This window comes from Rhea pennata, chromosome 18 (genome assembly GCF_028389875.1).
Source record: "Rhea pennata isolate bPtePen1 chromosome 18, bPtePen1.pri, whole genome shotgun sequence".
Taxonomy (NCBI): Eukaryota; Metazoa; Chordata; class Aves; order Rheiformes; family Rheidae; genus Rhea; species Rhea pennata.
The window spans coordinates 9,439,393-9,457,389 of record NC_084680.1 but is presented as its reverse complement, the minus strand read 5'-3'; the positions used below and the strand labels follow the sequence as shown (position 1 = coordinate 9,457,389).

At 44.7% G+C, this 17,997-nt stretch overlaps 1 protein-coding gene across 2 annotated transcripts in view; it reads right to left on the bottom strand.

Annotated features, from left to right (window-relative positions):
- Positions 1–17,997, bottom strand: part of ABL1 (ABL proto-oncogene 1, non-receptor tyrosine kinase) — an 83,271-nt gene that overhangs the window by 26,682 nt on the left and 38,592 nt on the right. The window contains exon 1 of one of the 2 annotated variants that reach the window (XM_062591333.1): positions 7,424–7,925. The exons of the other annotated variant lie outside the window; for it this stretch is intronic. Coding sequence (XP_062447317.1) covers positions 7,424–7,508 — 85 coding nt within the window. The 5' untranslated portion in view covers positions 7,509–7,925. Of the gene's footprint in view, positions 1–7,423; positions 7,926–17,997 lie in introns of those variants that run through there. 2 annotated transcript variants of the gene reach the window in all.

Genomic DNA, 17,997 nt, shown 5'->3' with positions numbered 1-17,997 from the left:
AAAGGGCTGCTCGTGCTCGCCCGTGAGCGGGGACGCGGGAGCAAAGCCATCGGCTCCGCCAGAATCCCTCCGGGCCGCCGCGCCTGACCCGCCGCGCACGGACGCCAAGTTAGGCGCTCGGTGTCAGCCCGCGAGACAGCGCGGTGTCAAACGCTGCGAACGCCCCCAAGTCGGGGTGCCAAAGTCGGAGAGCGCGGATCTGCTCGCTGCCATTCCTGCGAGCACTGACTCAGTGACAACTGTCTGCAAACCCAGTGACCTGCGAGAGCAGGGCGGCTGCATGAGTTGATGAGAATTGCTAAGCTGGCAAACCACACGTTCCCCCAGTAGCACGTAGACGGGCTCAGTACCACCTCCAATCAGTTCTCGGGAGCTGCATACCACACGGCAACAGCCCCGAGCAGAAGGCTCCGGCAAGGAGATGCAAGACCTAACTACGCGGTAAGGGCTGCCATTTCCAAAAAGGTAGAAGACCAAACTGCAAAAAGAGGGTGGGGAAAATGAGTGACTGCAGTGAGCTCAAAGGACAGCCAGAAGGGAAGGATGAGGCCCTGAGCCAACAGGGAGAAGTGCATAAAAGAGAGCGGGGCTGCAGTGACTTGAGCGCAGCAGAAGCTTGATGGACTGTCATAAAACACACTTGCAAAGGTCTGGGCCCCGAGAGGAGGGTTTTAACAAATTCAGGACACAAAACCATGCAGCAAGAAAACCAGATGGCACACGTCCATCTGGGTGCCTCATCCAGCCAGCTGTCAGCAGTATTTTAGCCTTCCTTGAGTTATTCCCTAGTAAATTTGCCCAGAAATTATACTTCTTTAGCACTGGAATTACACAATGCTGTTCATACACATCTAGGGGCTTCTTCAATGCACTGTAGCTTCTTCACCTTATACTACTGACCGTAACTACAACTTTAGAGCACTACTGATCTATTCAGCGAGCCAGGTTCCTCCTAGAAAAGTCAGCCCTGCTGCCATGCCAGCAGGACGTGTCCTCGGTCAGTGATGAGGCAGAAGCAAGCATAACTCAATGTGTTATCTCAGCACCGTCATTCCCTCCACACGTTCACTTCGGCTTCTGCCCTGTCCCATCAAGACCATGCCACGCTCAGGATGACACCTTGATTCCTGGAAGGAGTCCAAAGGGATGCCGTAATTCAGTTATCCACCAAAGCCACCTCAATGATTGCTCTTAATTAAGGTGCAGGCTATAAGTAGTCTTCAAATAACTTTTGAGGAAGGCATTTAGGCATTTGGTACAACCCCCCCCCCCCCCCCAGATTAAGTTTTTACCAGAAGATATTGGCATTTGTATGCTAAAAGCTTTCATAAACATAACTATCTCTTGCTAACTACTCATCATACCAGGTCAGGAATCATTGCTAGGGATCACGCAAAAAAAGGTCCCAGGCATGAAGAATTCTGGTCTAGATCAATGCAAGCAGATTTCCTAAATAATTTTAGCACAGGATTGGAAAAGAGGCAGGAGCACAGAACTACAGCAAGTCCCACAGCTGACTGCTGGGCAGTCTCGAGGGAAGGGACAGACCTCCTGTCTCCCTACAAAACAAACATCCTGTGGTCTTACAAACTGCACTGGCATTTTTTCCACAAGGTTTTCCGAGTGAGGGATCACAGAATACATTTAGTAATCTCCTCAGAGGTATGGCAGATTGTGTCCAGAGTTCCTCCTCTTTCCTTGCATTCCCTCTACTCTCCCCTCCCCGTGGGGGAAAAAAAATGATAAATGGCAAAACAGCTATGCAGATTTAATACATTCAAATGTTCCCAGGCTTGTGCACATATGATAAAATAGCCCAGTGATTTCCTCAGTGGCCACTCAAAGATTCCCTATGCCTAATGGAATCTGAATTAAAATAAAATATATATATATCTGTAAAAGAGATCCTTCCAAAAAGAGGGATGGTTTCGCGTTTTCTTTCAGACTCATCCCCCTTAGTGAGATCATGCTCAGCCTATCCTGTCACCCGCTCGGCAGCACTGGCTCGTACAACCCCCTGCAGCAAAGCAGCCAGCGGTGCCGCTCCTGCTCTTGGCCGCTCTTCGCGGAGCCCACTTCATTACAGTCAGCCCAAAAGGCAAAAGATCGCATCTGAAAGATCGTGTACTTCTCCAGAAGGACAAAGAACCACAAAACCACCCGCAGCCTCCCTCAACCTAACCCACCCCGCTCACGTTTCCACCTCCTGAGCAAGACACCTTCGTTCCCCAGGCAGGTGACATCCCCTCGGGCACACTCACAACCCCCCTCCAGCACTCTAAAAATTAAAAACCACGTCCGCTACATGCAAACATATGCGCAAATTCAATTCCACAGCAAGCCCAACTAGCAGTTTGCAGCAACTGCGAGGAGCCGCAGAGCGAAGTGGAGCAGCCCCGAATCTCCGGCAGCGTTAAGGAGGGCCGGTCCCACCCGGAGGCACCTCTCAGGGAGAGCCGGCAGCTTCCGCGCCGAGGAACGGCCCCCCGCGGCTGCCTCCGCGCGAACAGGCCCGCACCGGCGACCGGAGCGCTTCACCTTCCTGACAGCAAGCACCCCTACTGCTGCGGCTTCTACTCGGAGAGCTACTCTGCTGTTTTGCTTTTTCTAAGGGGGGAGCAGGGATGGGGGGGAGAGGAATAAGTTCACTTTTACAGTAATCTGCAAGTTCCACTCAGTGAATTCATTCACCAAATTTTTTCCGCATCTAATCCCTTAGTGACATGGTAAATATTATCTTTCTCCATCTAACTAACCATAGCTGTAGATATAAAGAGTAGTGGATACAGCAGGAATTTGGATTTTATTCCCAAATCTGCTACTGAACTGTTGCCCGACATTAGATTGGATCCTCTGAGAGAGGAAGGAAGAAAACAGTAACTAGGAGCTAACTGAATTTCAATCACACTGGTGCAATTCTGAAAGCTTTACCTTAAAATTTTTGTTCAGGTTTCCTTACTTATGCAACCGAAGTAGTGAGGTTTGCCCATTTCTGAGCCCAGGGAGGGAAAGCACCATGCAAGAGCCGTTAGTTACATTTCCCCAATGCAACTCCAGACTAGTCAAGGCAGCGCGAACATGTCCATGCATCCATCAGTTTTAGGTCTGAAGAAGGCGACAGCTCTTTGCATGAAATGATAATACTTTCTTCAGCGCGACCCATGGGAAACGATAACAAGAACCATCAGCCAGGCCTTTAATAAGGATGGGACAGGCAAAACCCACTGGAGCAAGTGCAAAACCACAGCAGGCCGTTATGAAGCCAGAAATACGTACAAAAGCAAGAACTCTACCGAGTGATGGTGGATGAGAGGCCAGAAGGTGAGGAGCAGAAAGTAGACAAGAAAGAGAGAAAACAAACAGAAAGCATTTCCCTGGAGGCAGCAACACCTACTTAACGTGCTCCTCCTTCCAAACAGAGCAGAGCTACCTGCTGACCCCAGTTACTGTAGGAATAGAACGGAGGTTTGGGGCACTGCCAAGAGCTGGACCGGGTTTCAAACATGCCCAGCTGCACAAAAAGAAACTCTCCAAGGATGGGGAACGGCTACGCTGCTCCTCCCTGGGCCCGTCTACCATGGTGCTAACAGGACACGGACCCAACAGAGACTATCTGCAGCATCAGACAGCGGGCAGTTGAGCAACCATTTCAGTCACCTTAGAAAATGAAAGGCTTTACTAGCATGCACTTTCCAGAGGACGTGTACAGGTTTTAAATGAGGTTCCTGCTTTTCACTGGTAGAGCAAGCCCAAAAAGGCTGCAAGACTATTTCAGCCCCTATTTGGGACATGGACATGTTCTGTTTTCCACATCAGATTGGCAGCAATACTTGCTCTGCCTCTTCCCTTCTACTCTTTACCCTTTCTTGGTGTGGAGTGGGCGAGGAATTACACAGTTTGGCAAAGGCAGAAAGGAAGAAGCGGATGACAGAAGTTCAGATCTTTCACATTTAAAAATAATATTTACTAGTGGGAATAAAAGCAAGAGCAAAAAAAACGTCCAGCTTAAACATCAATGAGAAATCTAAATAATCATTTAAACCAGTTACAAAAAAATATTTTTGATCAAGTTAAGACAATCTTCAAGGTCTCAAATCAGCAAAACACTACCACTTAATGCTTAGATCTTCAGCAAGCAGGCAGGCCCATGTGAATACAGCAAAGCGTGCTGCAACAACACGTAGTGCCTGCCCTCTTTCTACAGCAAAACAAAGAGGACTTTGCAAACAATTTTCAACCCTGAAAACTTACAGCATAAAAGTCTTTCAGAACAGGACCACCATGGGGAGGGGGGAAAAAAAAAGGAAGAAAAAAAGATAATTGGTCCAGAGACATACACAGCTACACATACGTGATTCTCAATCAACCTTCTATTAAGGTTTTGGACCACTTCTATAAAACCTAACCTCAACAGAACCTTTTCAAAAATGTATTTAAAAATAAACATAGATTTGATTTTGTTACAGTCCCATACTGTTTACCAAGCAAATACTACTGTGTTTTTGTTAACACATGAAAAATCAAAAGAAGAAATTGAATTAGGCAAAATTGCATCTGACTGGCTGCATCTAGTTTTCCATGCAACTAATAGTCCTTTCATCCTGTAAGCAGTTATTTTAAAGGTTTTAAAGTCTCAGAGTCTATTATAGTAAAGAAACTCTCAGCTTTCTCCTCGTGTCCTCAACAGCTTCCCATATTACTAAGATAACAAGAGCACAGTTAAATCCTCCAGTGATATCATCATAACCTCCTTAATCTTTTCAGAAGCTTCAGTGAGGCTGTGCTGCGTCACGAAGGCGACCGGACCGCTCAGGACACCTTGCCTACACAGATCCATGAGCAACTGTCCGAGTTTGCAGTCCTTGACACAAGTTTGCCCCCTCCTCGTGATCTGCCAGCCCAGCCTTATTAGGACTGCAAGATTCAGGGAGGATATGTAGCTCCTATCATCCTGCCAAAATTATCAAAGCTATATGAAAAAATAACCCCCAAACCACAATTTTCTTAAGTGTTAATAAAAGCAAACAGTTTTCACTTGTCCCCTTGAAGGATGTGAATCTGGGCCAAGCCACCCAGTATTCATTTAAAAAATTCATGACAGTGCTGCCAATCTCCAAAAATTTTTTAATAAGAAAGCTGTCTAAGCATACCACAAGGGGATCCTTTAGAATTAGAAAGCAACAACACAAAACTCTACCTTTTCCTCAGATGAATATAGATTTTCACTTGTCTCTCTACTTTCTAAGAGATACAGAATTAGTCTATTACAGTGGGTCCCGAGCTGCCTACGTCCTAAATCGACTAACACAGAGGGCAACAAGAAGCATGAAGGTTGCAGTTGCAAAGTTTGTTCATCCTTAATGTGAAACTTGGATGCTGGCTTAGGTTTTGCCCTAAGCTGAACTGAGATACGAGACCAGGCCACTTTGATACAAGATTGTTTAAAAGTTGTTTCAATGCTCGTTTCCCATCCTATCATAGGAAATAACCATTATTATTATTATTATTATATAACCATAATCACAGAGAAACTGAAGGTGAAAATATCACACTATTTACTTTGTCTAGGATCACGTTAACTTGATATGGCCTTTATGGGGCAAGTCAACCTATGCTGCAACCCTATTATGCAACTGCACTGCAGGATGGGGAGGAGGAGAGGGGGGAAAAGGGCCCAGCCCATTTCTCTACCACGGTTGTAACACAAATGCACACACAAAGAGAGAATTTTGCAAAAAGCAGTCAGGGTAACACCCCTGTAACATCATCCTTCAGCAGTCACTTTTGCAGGGAAGAGAGCATTGCTCAAAATGCTCTGCCTAGTCTCTAAGGGCCGGGTTGAAAGATCCAGCTGAACAAAAAAGGGGCCCAGCGTTACTCAAATCTTCTAAACACACAGCACAACCACGCTTGAACTGTATCAAAGGAAAATGCCACCAGCTTAGGTTTTATATACTTAAAAGTTCACAGAAGGAGCAAGTCCTATACACGTAGGAAAGATCAAAACAGTTTATGTGCATCCACCCCCCAATTAAGGGTCTCAAACTATTTTTTAAATAAGAAGGATTAGGATTGTAAAGGACAGAGAAGGGGGGGGGAAGTGCTTCTGGCAACTGTCTTTTTGATTTTAGACAACAGAAAATTACCCAGAACCACCAGATGCATCTGATAAATACAGACTCTTGATAACAAATTTTGCCAGATTGGTTTGCTGCGCGAGGCCATTTGTAGTTTTTGAGATTCCTAACCCATGAATTTATGGGGAACATTTCTCCACTGAATATTCGAGAGTTGAGCAACAGCTACTTGTGATAGGCCAAGTCAAATCAGGTGGTTGCATTTCTTTTCTCTGATTTGATGAGTTAGCGAAGTACTTCTGGCATGCAGATTATTTTCACTGAAGTAACATCCAGAAACACAAAAGAAGTTGAAGAATGCATCGCACCGCTCACCGTGCAAACGCACCGTGAAGGATTACCACCCTTTCGCGAGGGTGAGCGGGGGGCCAGCCCAGAACAACTCCTACCAGCGAAGCAAGCAACACCACAGCCGAGCAAAATGCGCTCTAATCTCCATTTCACAGATGGGAAACTGAGGCACACCAAGTTTAAGTAACTCACTCAAGGCCATACAGAGCCTCAGGGCCAAGCACAAGCCCTCAGCCTGGGGCTCTGTAATCCTAACTTGGTGCCTCTATCAAGGCTTTCAACTCTCATTAGTCTCGGGCATAAATTTAAATTTCAGTTCTACAAATAACTCCTAGGTGTAACACAGGAATTCACCTTTTAAAAGCAATCGTGCTAGTAAATTCAGTCACATGAATGCCTATGGAAAAGAAACACAACACAGGACAACCAAAACACTACAGACTAGCCTAGTCAAAAAATATTTTACTGTATTTAACAAGCAGATGGACTCATCTAAATTTTCTTCCTTAGCCTGGAGCTGCTTTACCATCCCGCCCTTCCACTTCCAAAATAAGTGAGAGCCTTCTCTGCGCAAAACTAAATCCGAGGCCCGAAGACATGGCTTTGTTTATTGGATCGGCAGTTAAGATCACTTGACATTTTACAACCATAAATGGTAGAGCCGTGTTCCCTTTGTATACTGTCCTTAATGAAAATCACCTGGTTTTGAAGGCCCATACAGCACACAGCTCCCTTGTCCCACATGGGAGAGCACAGCCTAAGCTCATTAGCTTCTCCAGGGAAACAAAAAGCCTCCCCCTACTAGTGCCAGCTCGAAAGCAAAGCGGGGGGGGGGGGGAATCCTTCTCTTTGGGATGGTGAGCACGCAAGGCGGCGGCGGCAGCGGCTTTCCCAGCGCCGCGGAGGCCCAGGCGAAGGGTTTCCCGGCTGCAGGAAGCCAGCGGGGCCGAGCCGTCCCCCCGGGTCCGCTGCCCGCGGCCCCGCTCCCGACTCACCTTCCAAGTAGCAGCTGGAGGAAGAGGAAAGGCCTTTCTTCGACTTGCAGCCCACCAATTTCAAGCAAATCTCCAACATTTTCATTTGTTAGGGTTTGGCCTCAGCTTTCTGTTCTGCCTCCCCCCTCCGCACACACACTCCCTTTCAGGTTCTCGCGTGCCACAAAATTATCCGGTTTAGAGGAAAAAGAAAATCTAAAAATCCAGCACTCTAAAACCATTAAGAGAACAAGCCCGAGAGGCTGAAAATCCTCAGGGCCCGTCTCTCCTGTCCCAGGGAGTTAACTCCAGCCATCTTCCCTTCTCCTCAACTCTTTTGGTGGGAGGGAGGGAGAAGAAAAAAAAAAAAATCAAAAGAAACGACAGAATAAAAGAGCCAACCAAGTCGGAAAGAGTTACTTCCCGCGGCGGCAGCCCTCGGTTGCGGCTGCTGCCCGCATCCTCCGGGGCCGCGCGGCGCTCCGTGCAGGCAGAGCCGCCGGGGCTCCGCTGCCAACAAAGGGCCCCTTCAGCCCCGGCCGCCCGCTCCTGCCTCCATGACATCAGGCCGCCAGCAACGCCCTCGCTCCTTAACCCTCCTGCTCCCGGCCGGCCGCCGGCGCGGCCCCCCGCGCCTTCCGGCGCGCCGAGCGCAAAACCCGCCACGAGGAAAAGCAACAAGTTTTCCCGGCCCGGAAAAACCCGCCGTGGTTTGGGAACCGGGGGTGGGAAGGAAGCGAGAGGTGTTTCTGCGCGAGGGCAGAGAAGGCAGCGCTGGCTCCTAACGCCGCTGCTTTGGTGGAGGTGGCGCTTTGCGTATAACCACGGTAAAGCTCGTGAACGCAACACTCCGATTCTTCCAACAACGGTATTTTGCAGTTCGTTACAGGACCTGTTTAAACGCCACACCTTGCAACCGAGAGAAGCAGCCTGACAGCTGGTCTCACTCGCTAGGCAGCACAAACTGCTGGGGAGCTGGGGGTCCTTGCCCCGATGATGAGGTCCTTGCCCCAAGGATGCAATTCTGGCATCTGTGATGACTACAACCACATAAGCTCACATCTCGCCTGATGCTTTATACTTGCTGCATGCTGCTGTTGCCCAAGGCGCCAAAAGCAGTGCTCCCCCCAAAAAATTTCAATTTTCTTTTGCAGATTTCTCAAAGTTGCGTCTTATTTACCACTCTCCAGTTTTATATTTTAGATATAATTACTTTCTAGCATTATTGTGTCGCCTTTCTAAAGAAGCCATCATTTTGTTAGAAACACTTATATTGCTCTATAGAGCAGGTAGAAAATTAGGTGCACATTCAACTGCATTTGTCTCATTAAAATTTCCCTTTCATGCAAGCATTTCCCAAATCATGGGGTATTTTTACTCCTTGGAGCAGGAGGTGCCTGAGGGTACCAAGTGGTGTGGAGTGGAGAGGCTGGGGAAACGGCCCTGGGAGCCAAGCACATCGCAACGTGTGGAGCCCTTGGTGTGTCACACGCAGGATCAGCGAACCAGCAAATTTTGGGTTTGTCCCTGAAAACTTCCCTCCACATCTGACAGTTCATCTTGGCAAGGTTACTGGCTAACTAGCGCTCTTTTGTCCTCCAACGTTTTCAAACATCTAATACTTTAGGGGACGTACGCTTCCCAGAAGCTTCTCTGCATGCTTCCAGCATCTGAGGACCGTGTATGTAAGACAGCAATCACTGCTCACACTCTTTAAATATTATTTTACAGCATTACTTTGCTACAGTCCTGTGATCCATGAGGTGCACTCTTTAAAGATAGCTTGGACAAAAAGACCATCAGGCTCCTAACTCATACTAAATTACAATAACAGCATTTGCACTTTTCTCCTAAATGGCACTAATCACACTATTTCTAGCAGAGAAATACTTATGGTAAGGAAAACATGATATTCAAAGTGGTTTCACCCTTTTTTCCTCAAAAAAAGAAAAAAAGTTTAAACGTAAATATCCCCATTTGACAAACTAGGAAACAGAGAACTTCACAACTTGCTCAAATTTTGGGGGCAGGCTTAGCTCAGTTGGTTAACTCCAGTTGGTTAGAGCATGGTGCTGCTAATGCCAAGGTTATAGGTTCAATCCCCGTACGGGCTATGCTGAGGGTTGGACCAGATGATCTTCAGAGGTCCCTTCCAACCTTGCCATTCTATGATTCTATGAAATTTAGACAGTCCAGAGAAGAACCAAGGCTACATATGTAACTCCTCCACCCCGGCACTCCACACGTGCATCAAAAGTAATGCAACAACGCATCCCAGGTGCTCCCTTCCTCCCTCCACTTCTGGAGGAGAATTTCCATTTTACGGAAGCAGAAAAGTTTCAAAAAAATCCAACATCTGTCTATTTGTTCCCTGCCCACCTAACTTCAGAAGACACCAAACAAATTAATTGTGTAGAACACTACAGAAAAAAAGAGGAGTTAAATGCAGATTTTGAGGAGAAAGGTTATATAAATCACAGGAGGAACTCAGCTATGTGTATAGGCCTAGTGACAGATCATCTTAAGAGCAGACCAGAGATCTTGCATGCTACTTCTTTTCCATACAATGAGCATCTCTGTGCTGCTTCTCTTTCAACTGCAGCTGTAGGAATGCAGAATTCCAGTAAGATTTCGCTGGCATTATGAAGAGTACCCCGCATTAACAGCACCCAACTGTTACGATTAAGGCTAATACAATGAGTACCAGCAGAATTAATAGGGATTACATTCCTGATGGACTCCTGGGGTTCCTCTTCCAGAAGAGGAATGCCTCACTCCAATTAAACAAACCCACTTGCTGAAGAATCTGACCATAGAAGAAATGCATCCAACTCAGGGAGTTAAACTCAAAGAGCTATCTTGGGACAACTCCCTGTGTAGATAAACCCTTAAATTAATTCTTTTTATTTTTCTACACAGACAAGCTTGTGTGGTCCCTCTGCTAGAAACTTCATCCTTCAACATTTCCTCATTTGTGTCATGGCAAACTAGGCTCTAAGTACTCTGGAACAAATTGCTTCTTAGTTTACTACATGCCGTGAAACGAATTGGTGATAAATAAATAAAAGCCATATTGGTAGCATCACGCAGACTGATATCCTTTCGGCTGATGTTTACTAATCCCTTTTGCATTTGTCATACATACATTTTTGGATAAAATCAGTCATGAAAAGTGTGCAGACTTTTGGACGCAACCTTTAGTCAAGTCTGTCACAAAATGGTAAAACAACTTAGGCTGGAAGTGGACTCTGAAGGTTCCTGGTTCAACCCTCCTGCTCAAAGTGGGGCCATCTTTAAAGTTAGCTCATGTTCTTCCAGGCCTTTTCCAGCTAAACTTTAACAGAGTCCACAGCTTCTCTGGGCAGCGTGAAATTTCTCTTGCTGCAAGTTGCAACGGTTGCTTCTTTTGCGGTGCACCTCGGAGAAGAGTCTGGCTCCACCTTCTCCATAACCAAAGTTAGCTAATTAGAGCAATTAAATCTCTTTAGCTTTCTTTTCCCTACATTGGGGGAACCCGTCCCCTCAGCCCCTCACCGGGCATCGCATGCTCTGGCCCCTGCCATCCTGGCGCATCTAGTGCAATCCAGGATGTCATCAACCTTCTTTGTTCATGCTCACACAAGAGCATAAATTTGTTTAGATCACCTTAACGTTTGAGCTTCTTCTAACAGACATCTATTTTATTCCTTACTTTCTTCGCTATCCTGTATTTGAGGACAATTTTTTCCAAACAAGAACAATCACAGACATGCATGACAGCAGCACTGAAAGAACTGGACACCATGAGCAGAAAGTGAGTTTTGGCATTATACACTCTGTTAGCAGCTGGAGTGAATTTTACTGCGATAACATTAAAAACAGCTTGAGTGCTCTGCATCCATTTAAAAGCAAAGCTTAATTTCATTTTAAAATCCTCTTCTGGTATACAGAAAGATAACAGAATTTGAAACCTCAAGCACCGGGCAGTTTTGGTAGGCACATTCAATTGTCCCCGGACGAAAAAAGCCTATTGAAGGAGAAGCAGCACAAACCAGTAGTTAAAGCAAAGGACTAAAAGAACAAGTCAGAAAAAGAGCAGATTCTTGCTTACAGTTGCAAATTACCTGTGCCTCATCTTGCTCTTCTGTAAAAATAACTGAGGATTTCCCCAGAGGTGCTAGAGAAGACTAACTCACTATGGTGGGTAAAGCACTTGCTATCTCTGGATGCACGGAGCAACAAAAAGTAGAATCACATCATTTGTAAGGTGGATTTTTCGTATTAGGTAATAAGGTTATTAGGCATGATTTGGGGCATTCACAGGTCACTGTCTTTACGATTAAAAATATGTCCATGCCGCAAAACACTACCATATTACAGAGCTCTGTTGTGATGACATCTTTGACGTAATCGAGTAACACCTTCTAACACCATTACCCGATTAAAATAATATACGCATATATGAAAACGATCAAGCAAACCTATGCTGAAATACCCGAACGACCACAGCACGTGCTCTTGCCCCGCTGTAACAAGGCTGGGCTTTGCTCCCACAGCAACTGCAATATTGCCTGTCTTCATGGGGGCTGGGCCAGCTTTGTCGGATAGATTCTGATTTTCTTTTGGGTTCTCAGATATTCCTTCATTAAACATCTCCATCTACTCTTAGACGCAACGGGCCAAACTTTTTGGAAGATACTTATATATTTCATTGAGAGGTCTAGCAGCTTTAAAATCCCAGCTACTGAGCTACTCTTCCTTCGTGGTATGCACAAAACTGCGATGAAGTCAAAATCAGAAAACTGCTTGCAATGAATACAACTTCAGTGGGCACTGCGTATTCAGTAATGAGCTTTACGACAGTATGACAAAGAAAGCACTGCAAAATCTGAGTCTAAAATGGGCGAAGTTAAAGCTAGTGCTCATCGTACACCCAGCCCGGTGAAAGCCGCCTCAAATTTAAACAATTGTCGAGTCAAATACCTCTTAGTTTTGATAACCGCTCATTGACACCTTGTAGCAACTCAGAGCTACAAGCGCAAACAAGTCTTTCAGGATACTCAGAGGTTCTCTGCTTACTTAGCAGTGACAGCACTACACAAAAAGGCAATTACCTTCATGATTTATTAGTAATGCCTGTCACATAACAAGTAGAGGGTGAGAAAACTGCTGTTTTCACATAAAAGGACTACCTCAGCCCATTAAAACCTTCCGAGGTTGTTCACACAGCTAAGGAGAAAGCTCGAGTCAGCAAGACATGGAAGAACCCCCGGCTACCACTTACTTAACCTGAGACAGACACACACTAGTGTGTGTGAGTCTACAGGTCTCTAATGCACCTCACCAGGGAAAACATTCAGGGGTCTGGCAATCACAGAGACATTACACACGCTTTAGTACGCCTCACAGATGTTTTACTCTTGGGTTCAGCAGTAGGATTTTCAGGCAGAACTGAGGCTGTTTTAATGGAAATATTCACAGCGAATTACCCCTCCTTTTCAATATCCCAGCAATAACGCATATGATTCAATCAAAACGACACATCTAGGTTCTGTTAAAATTAGCATCATCTTGATGTTCAGTAGGACCACCAGCATTAAAACACATGTCCCAACAAACAACGCTCAAGTGTTCTGCACTACTCTGCCCAGATAAATCTTGCCTGCAGTGAACTGTGCAACTCTGTTCCCGAATTTCTGGAGCACTGTCCTATTTCACATCCAATCCATCTCTTCTGCATTGATGCTATTGCCTGTTTTCTTCCAACTTTTTTAAAAAAACATGTCTTTTCCATTCAGTTCATGTACAAAACACTGTTACAGAAATCTTTCTTCGACCTTTCCATTTAAGCTCCTCTCAAAGCTCAGATGACTTATTTACAATAACTTACATGACTGCTAGTTAAAATGATGCAAGAATAGATACCACCCGCCCACACACACACAAAATACACACACCAATTTGATGAAAAGCTAGGGCAAAGGGGGCTTTCTGTCCTTCAGAAACCATTTCGCACGTTGTGATGTGCCCTGCAAGAGCACAGATAGATAGCAGCAAATGCAATGGGATATCAACACTTCTGGCACCTGGACTTAGCAAGTACACTCACATAGGAAGGGACAAAGAAACAAAATAAAACAAAAAAAAAACCCACCAAGGTTACAAAAGTCCACTGTACACATCAACTGAAAAACAAAAGATTTTGCAATGCAGTATGTGCATTTGTTGGGTTTTTTTTCCTCCTTGATTTAACAGATGTTTGTTATTTGCAGTCTTTATGTCTGAAGGAGTGGGCTGAAAAATGGTGGGATTACTGACATGGGATGTTAAACTATTTGAAAGTCCTCTTGGGCAACAGGGCAGATTCTTTCTCTTTAAGGTAGCAACAAGACCAAGGGTACTACAAACTTCCTGTAATGGTGACTTGTCTTCATGGTACTCCTGTAAGAAAGCAAGATGGGTTGCCAGCTCCAAAGAAAACTGCTGTGGTTTGCAGCATTGAAAGCCTGCAAAGTTAAATTCAAGTCAGAAGGGGCTCTTCACAAACTACTGAAAAAAATCCTGGCCTCTTCCATTAGAAGCTTGTTGAAACATCTGCAGGCAAAGAAGAAGAAAGCAGCATCTTCCAATTTTCAGATAGGATAGAGGCTTACCTTACAGATACAAGAATCACACAAACTCCACTTTACAATTACTTAGCTTCCACTGTCTGGTGAGTTTATTAAGATACATTGTGAAAGAGGGTGTGGGGACCGAGAGTTTCCATCTGATGGGCAAAGTTACCTTAGTTTAGGGGTTCTACTGAAATGTATTATTTTCTGCCAGAACAAAGAAGAGAGATCTTAAAGACAGCCAGGGCGCTAAGAGAAACGACACATACTTAGAAGGTATCAGAAAATAAATTTTAGAAAAGTTTCTTTACCAAGTACTGACTCAGATTATGAGAGGAAACATTTCCGTGGTGTGTGTGTGTTTTTTTTTTTTTTTTTTTTTTTTAAATGAAAAGGCAAGGAAACGGAAGTGAAAGATAAAGTTAAAACAAGAGGTTAAAATGGGGAGTTCAAAGCCAATGACTTCATGGAAGGATCATAACGTTACCTTGTGCAATTCTGAGCACGTCCACAGGAAAAGCCAGGAGGAGCAGGCCCAGGGAAACAGTCTGTTCCCGACAGTAACTAAGTAGTTAATTTCTTCCATTCAAGAGCTGAAAAATCTGCCAAAGCAGAAGACCAGGCCTAAGAGATCAAATTACATATGGGGAGGGGGTGGAAAGGGAGAAGAAGAAAAGAAAACAAGTATGCTGAAGCACTGTGCTGTATTCGCCCCAGCGGGGACCGGGAGGAACACGGAGGAGGCAGTCTTCATCCAGCACTACCTCCGCGGCAGCTGAAGCGGGCTCTGAACATACCCGCTGTCTTGTTCTTCAGACCTTGTTGTTCAATTTGCCATCAGGAGCATCAACCTGGACTGAACACGTTAGCTCCAGCCAACGTGTGCATAAACTACTTTTGTACATAAACTACTGAATAAATATTAGTGGAACAGCTGAAGCCTCTTTCTTCTCCTTACTCTCACTGCCCAACCTACTTAACTGAACTTCATTTTCTCTCCCCAGCGCGGTGGAAGAGTTTAACTCTGAGCACAACTCTAAGAGCACGCTGAGCGCCCTTTCTGCTGCCACAGGTATAACGCAATCAAAGCACTTGCAAAGCAAAGCAAAAACAAAAACAACAACAAAAGAGCACACATAGCTGACACGTTCACATGTTCCCTCCGGTGGCCTGTTGACACTTTTGCCCTGATTTCATGTTTCAGGTAACGCACACACAAGTAAACTACCTTTCAGTATCTGCAGACCGGGGTGAATTCACTTGCAAGGGTCGCCTTTGTGTTACTCCGATCCTGTTGTGACCCTCTCGAGTATCAATATCCCTGAACAGAAACCTTTCTAGGATCACTACATGCATGTTTTCCAACGTCCTAAGGAGCTTTTCTTTCTCCCTCTTCCTCCCTTTTAATAAGGCAGCACCTTCTGACCAGGAATTCAAGGCTCAGGCACTTCGCTCACACAGGAATATATCCTTCTGAGAAAGTGGAAATCCTTTTTAACTCTATACATTTCCAAAAAAGCATCTACATTCACTAGATTTGAACTGCAGTGTTCATCCACCTTCTGCATCTACCCTCAGCCTGCCTCAGATTTCCAGGCAAAATGCCCAATGCTCCACAGCTACTAATCACTTATTATTCCCAGGATGAAAAATTAAATATATGTTCCCCAAAAGAAAAAGCTTCCAGTTAATTAGAACTGCCTGCAGCAATGGTTCCTCCAAACATGTCAGCGTTTTATTTTGTTGTCAGGACACAATATAAGAAGTTTTAAGAGTCCTGCTGGGCCTATGACGTAAAGGCAGGACCGGTATTTTCTCTTGTGGAGACTGTGGCCAACAGGCAGAAATTTCAGACAAAAATAAGCTATTTCACTGTCAAGAAAGGCAAATGTAAAAAAATGTACAACTCCCTCCTGGTCCACCTCGGGCAAGGATGCAAGAAAAAAGAAAAAAAAAAAGAAAAAAAAAAGGTATCCATTTTACTCCTGCACTGCTTAGTGTAGAGGGATATAATTCAAGTGCTAGCTTATTTCTTTGTATGGGTTAAAAATACATTTTTTTTTAATTTCCAAATATAAAAACTCATTGAAGAATGTTTTTAATTTTTTGAAGAAGCTAGGTAACATTCCCTCTGGGTTGCGGCAGTAAGACAAATCAAAAGTCTGATTCCGAATTCATCGGGGGAAAAGTTCTTAAATTAAATCTTTTCAGGTTGAGTTTCTTTGGTGTGTGTATGGTAATATGTTTCTAATGTTTGCATTTAGATTTAGAAAACGGCATGAGACTTAGAACTACTCTCCTGTTTTCTGCCTTTCCAGGCAGAAAATTAGGCAAGGAAAAACACATATATATATAAAAAGGGAGGAGCAAAAAAGAAGTTAGCGCTACTGATCTCCAGTAACCCAAAACTCAGCCTTCCAACGCATTTTGAGAAATCCGAAGTTCCTTCCTATTCATCCTCTCTCTCTACCCTACCTGTCTATCATTAATCAGAGCCATTCACAGAGCATATATCACACGTGGTCTGAGGTTTACAGCTGTTGGTATGAATAAAGACTGTAGATTCTTTCTGCCCACATACCAGACAGAAAATAAAGAAAAGTACAGAAATGAATAGCAACAGTCGGCATCCTAGAAGCTATCTGACCCTGCTTCATATTGGCCTAACAGCTGCCACGTCTTGCATTTTAGACTCAACTGAGCCATTTCATCATTTCCAGGGAGAGAGGTAGATTTTGAAGTCCTACACAAACTATTAGGGAAAAAAAAAAAGAGTCAAGTAAAATATCTGCTATTGCTCTGAAAATTTGACACGTACCTCTAGAGCACATACGTGACAAAAATCCTTAATTTTTAAAGTTACAAAGATAAACTAATAATATCAGCGAGCACTGTTCTCTCCTAAAGCCAAAGTGGAGACACGCAACCTAAATGCACTCCTCGTGATGGTGAGGCTGTGGCTCTTAGGATGGGAGCAGACAGTATTGGTTACGCTGCTGTCCCTCATCGGAGCAGAAATTCTCCTCCAGTATGATAACTTTGAGAGCTCCTATATGCTGCTCCCAGAGAGGCAAGTGGACAGAAAGCAGAAGAAAAGCTACGAGCAAACATCAAGATTAGTTGGGAAAAGATCACTCTAAGACACCAAGCAGGAGTCTGCGGCCAGTTAATGCAACTTAAATCCTCAGTCCCACCTTTGCCATCCTCTCCTTTTTGCTGGCACTAGTGCTCACATAAGCACATAGCTAGTGGGCCAAGAAGCTGAAGACCTTCCTCGTGACACAGTCATACAAACTCTAGCACCAGCTGCACACAGGGGCCAGGAGAACGCTGCCAGAGATGGGGCCTGAACCATAAAAACTCACGCTTACATCATGCTAAAGCTGCCATGAAGCCACACCTTCGTTACTACTGGTCATCGGTATATACCACAAACATTTCTAAGGTAGATCAGAAGCTGTTTCTCAGTTCAAAACACTGAGAAAAATCAGCTCTCAATAGCTGTATTGGCAGTTCAATTTTAGTAACTTTTCCCACTGAAAGATCTACCAATGCAGCTGAAGGAAACGGACATTAAACTAAAAGCAGACTAGATATTGATGCATTTCATTAATCATTCAAAGAGCATCAAGCAGACCACTGGGTCAAACAGCACCGAGACCAGCTTCCAACTGAAATGGAAGTACTTGAGCTGGCATCAAGCAATGGGCCACACTCCAGGCCAAGGCGGGGAGGGCAATGCCTCAAATTCCTAGACAGCTGACAGATATCCAGAAATGCCACAGTGCTGCAATACCGACCAAACTCTGAAAATACGTATTTGTGAGAAAGCCTTTCTTAAGCAAAAGCTCTTCTATGAGGCTCTCCTCATTCTGGAGGTATTCCATCAAGTAATATGCAGATGACACCATTTTGTAATCAAATGCACAGTTTTTCTCATTTTTGATTGAGCTCCGATCCATATTTAAGCTTCGTATCAATAATATGTGGCCCAAACTTGTTATT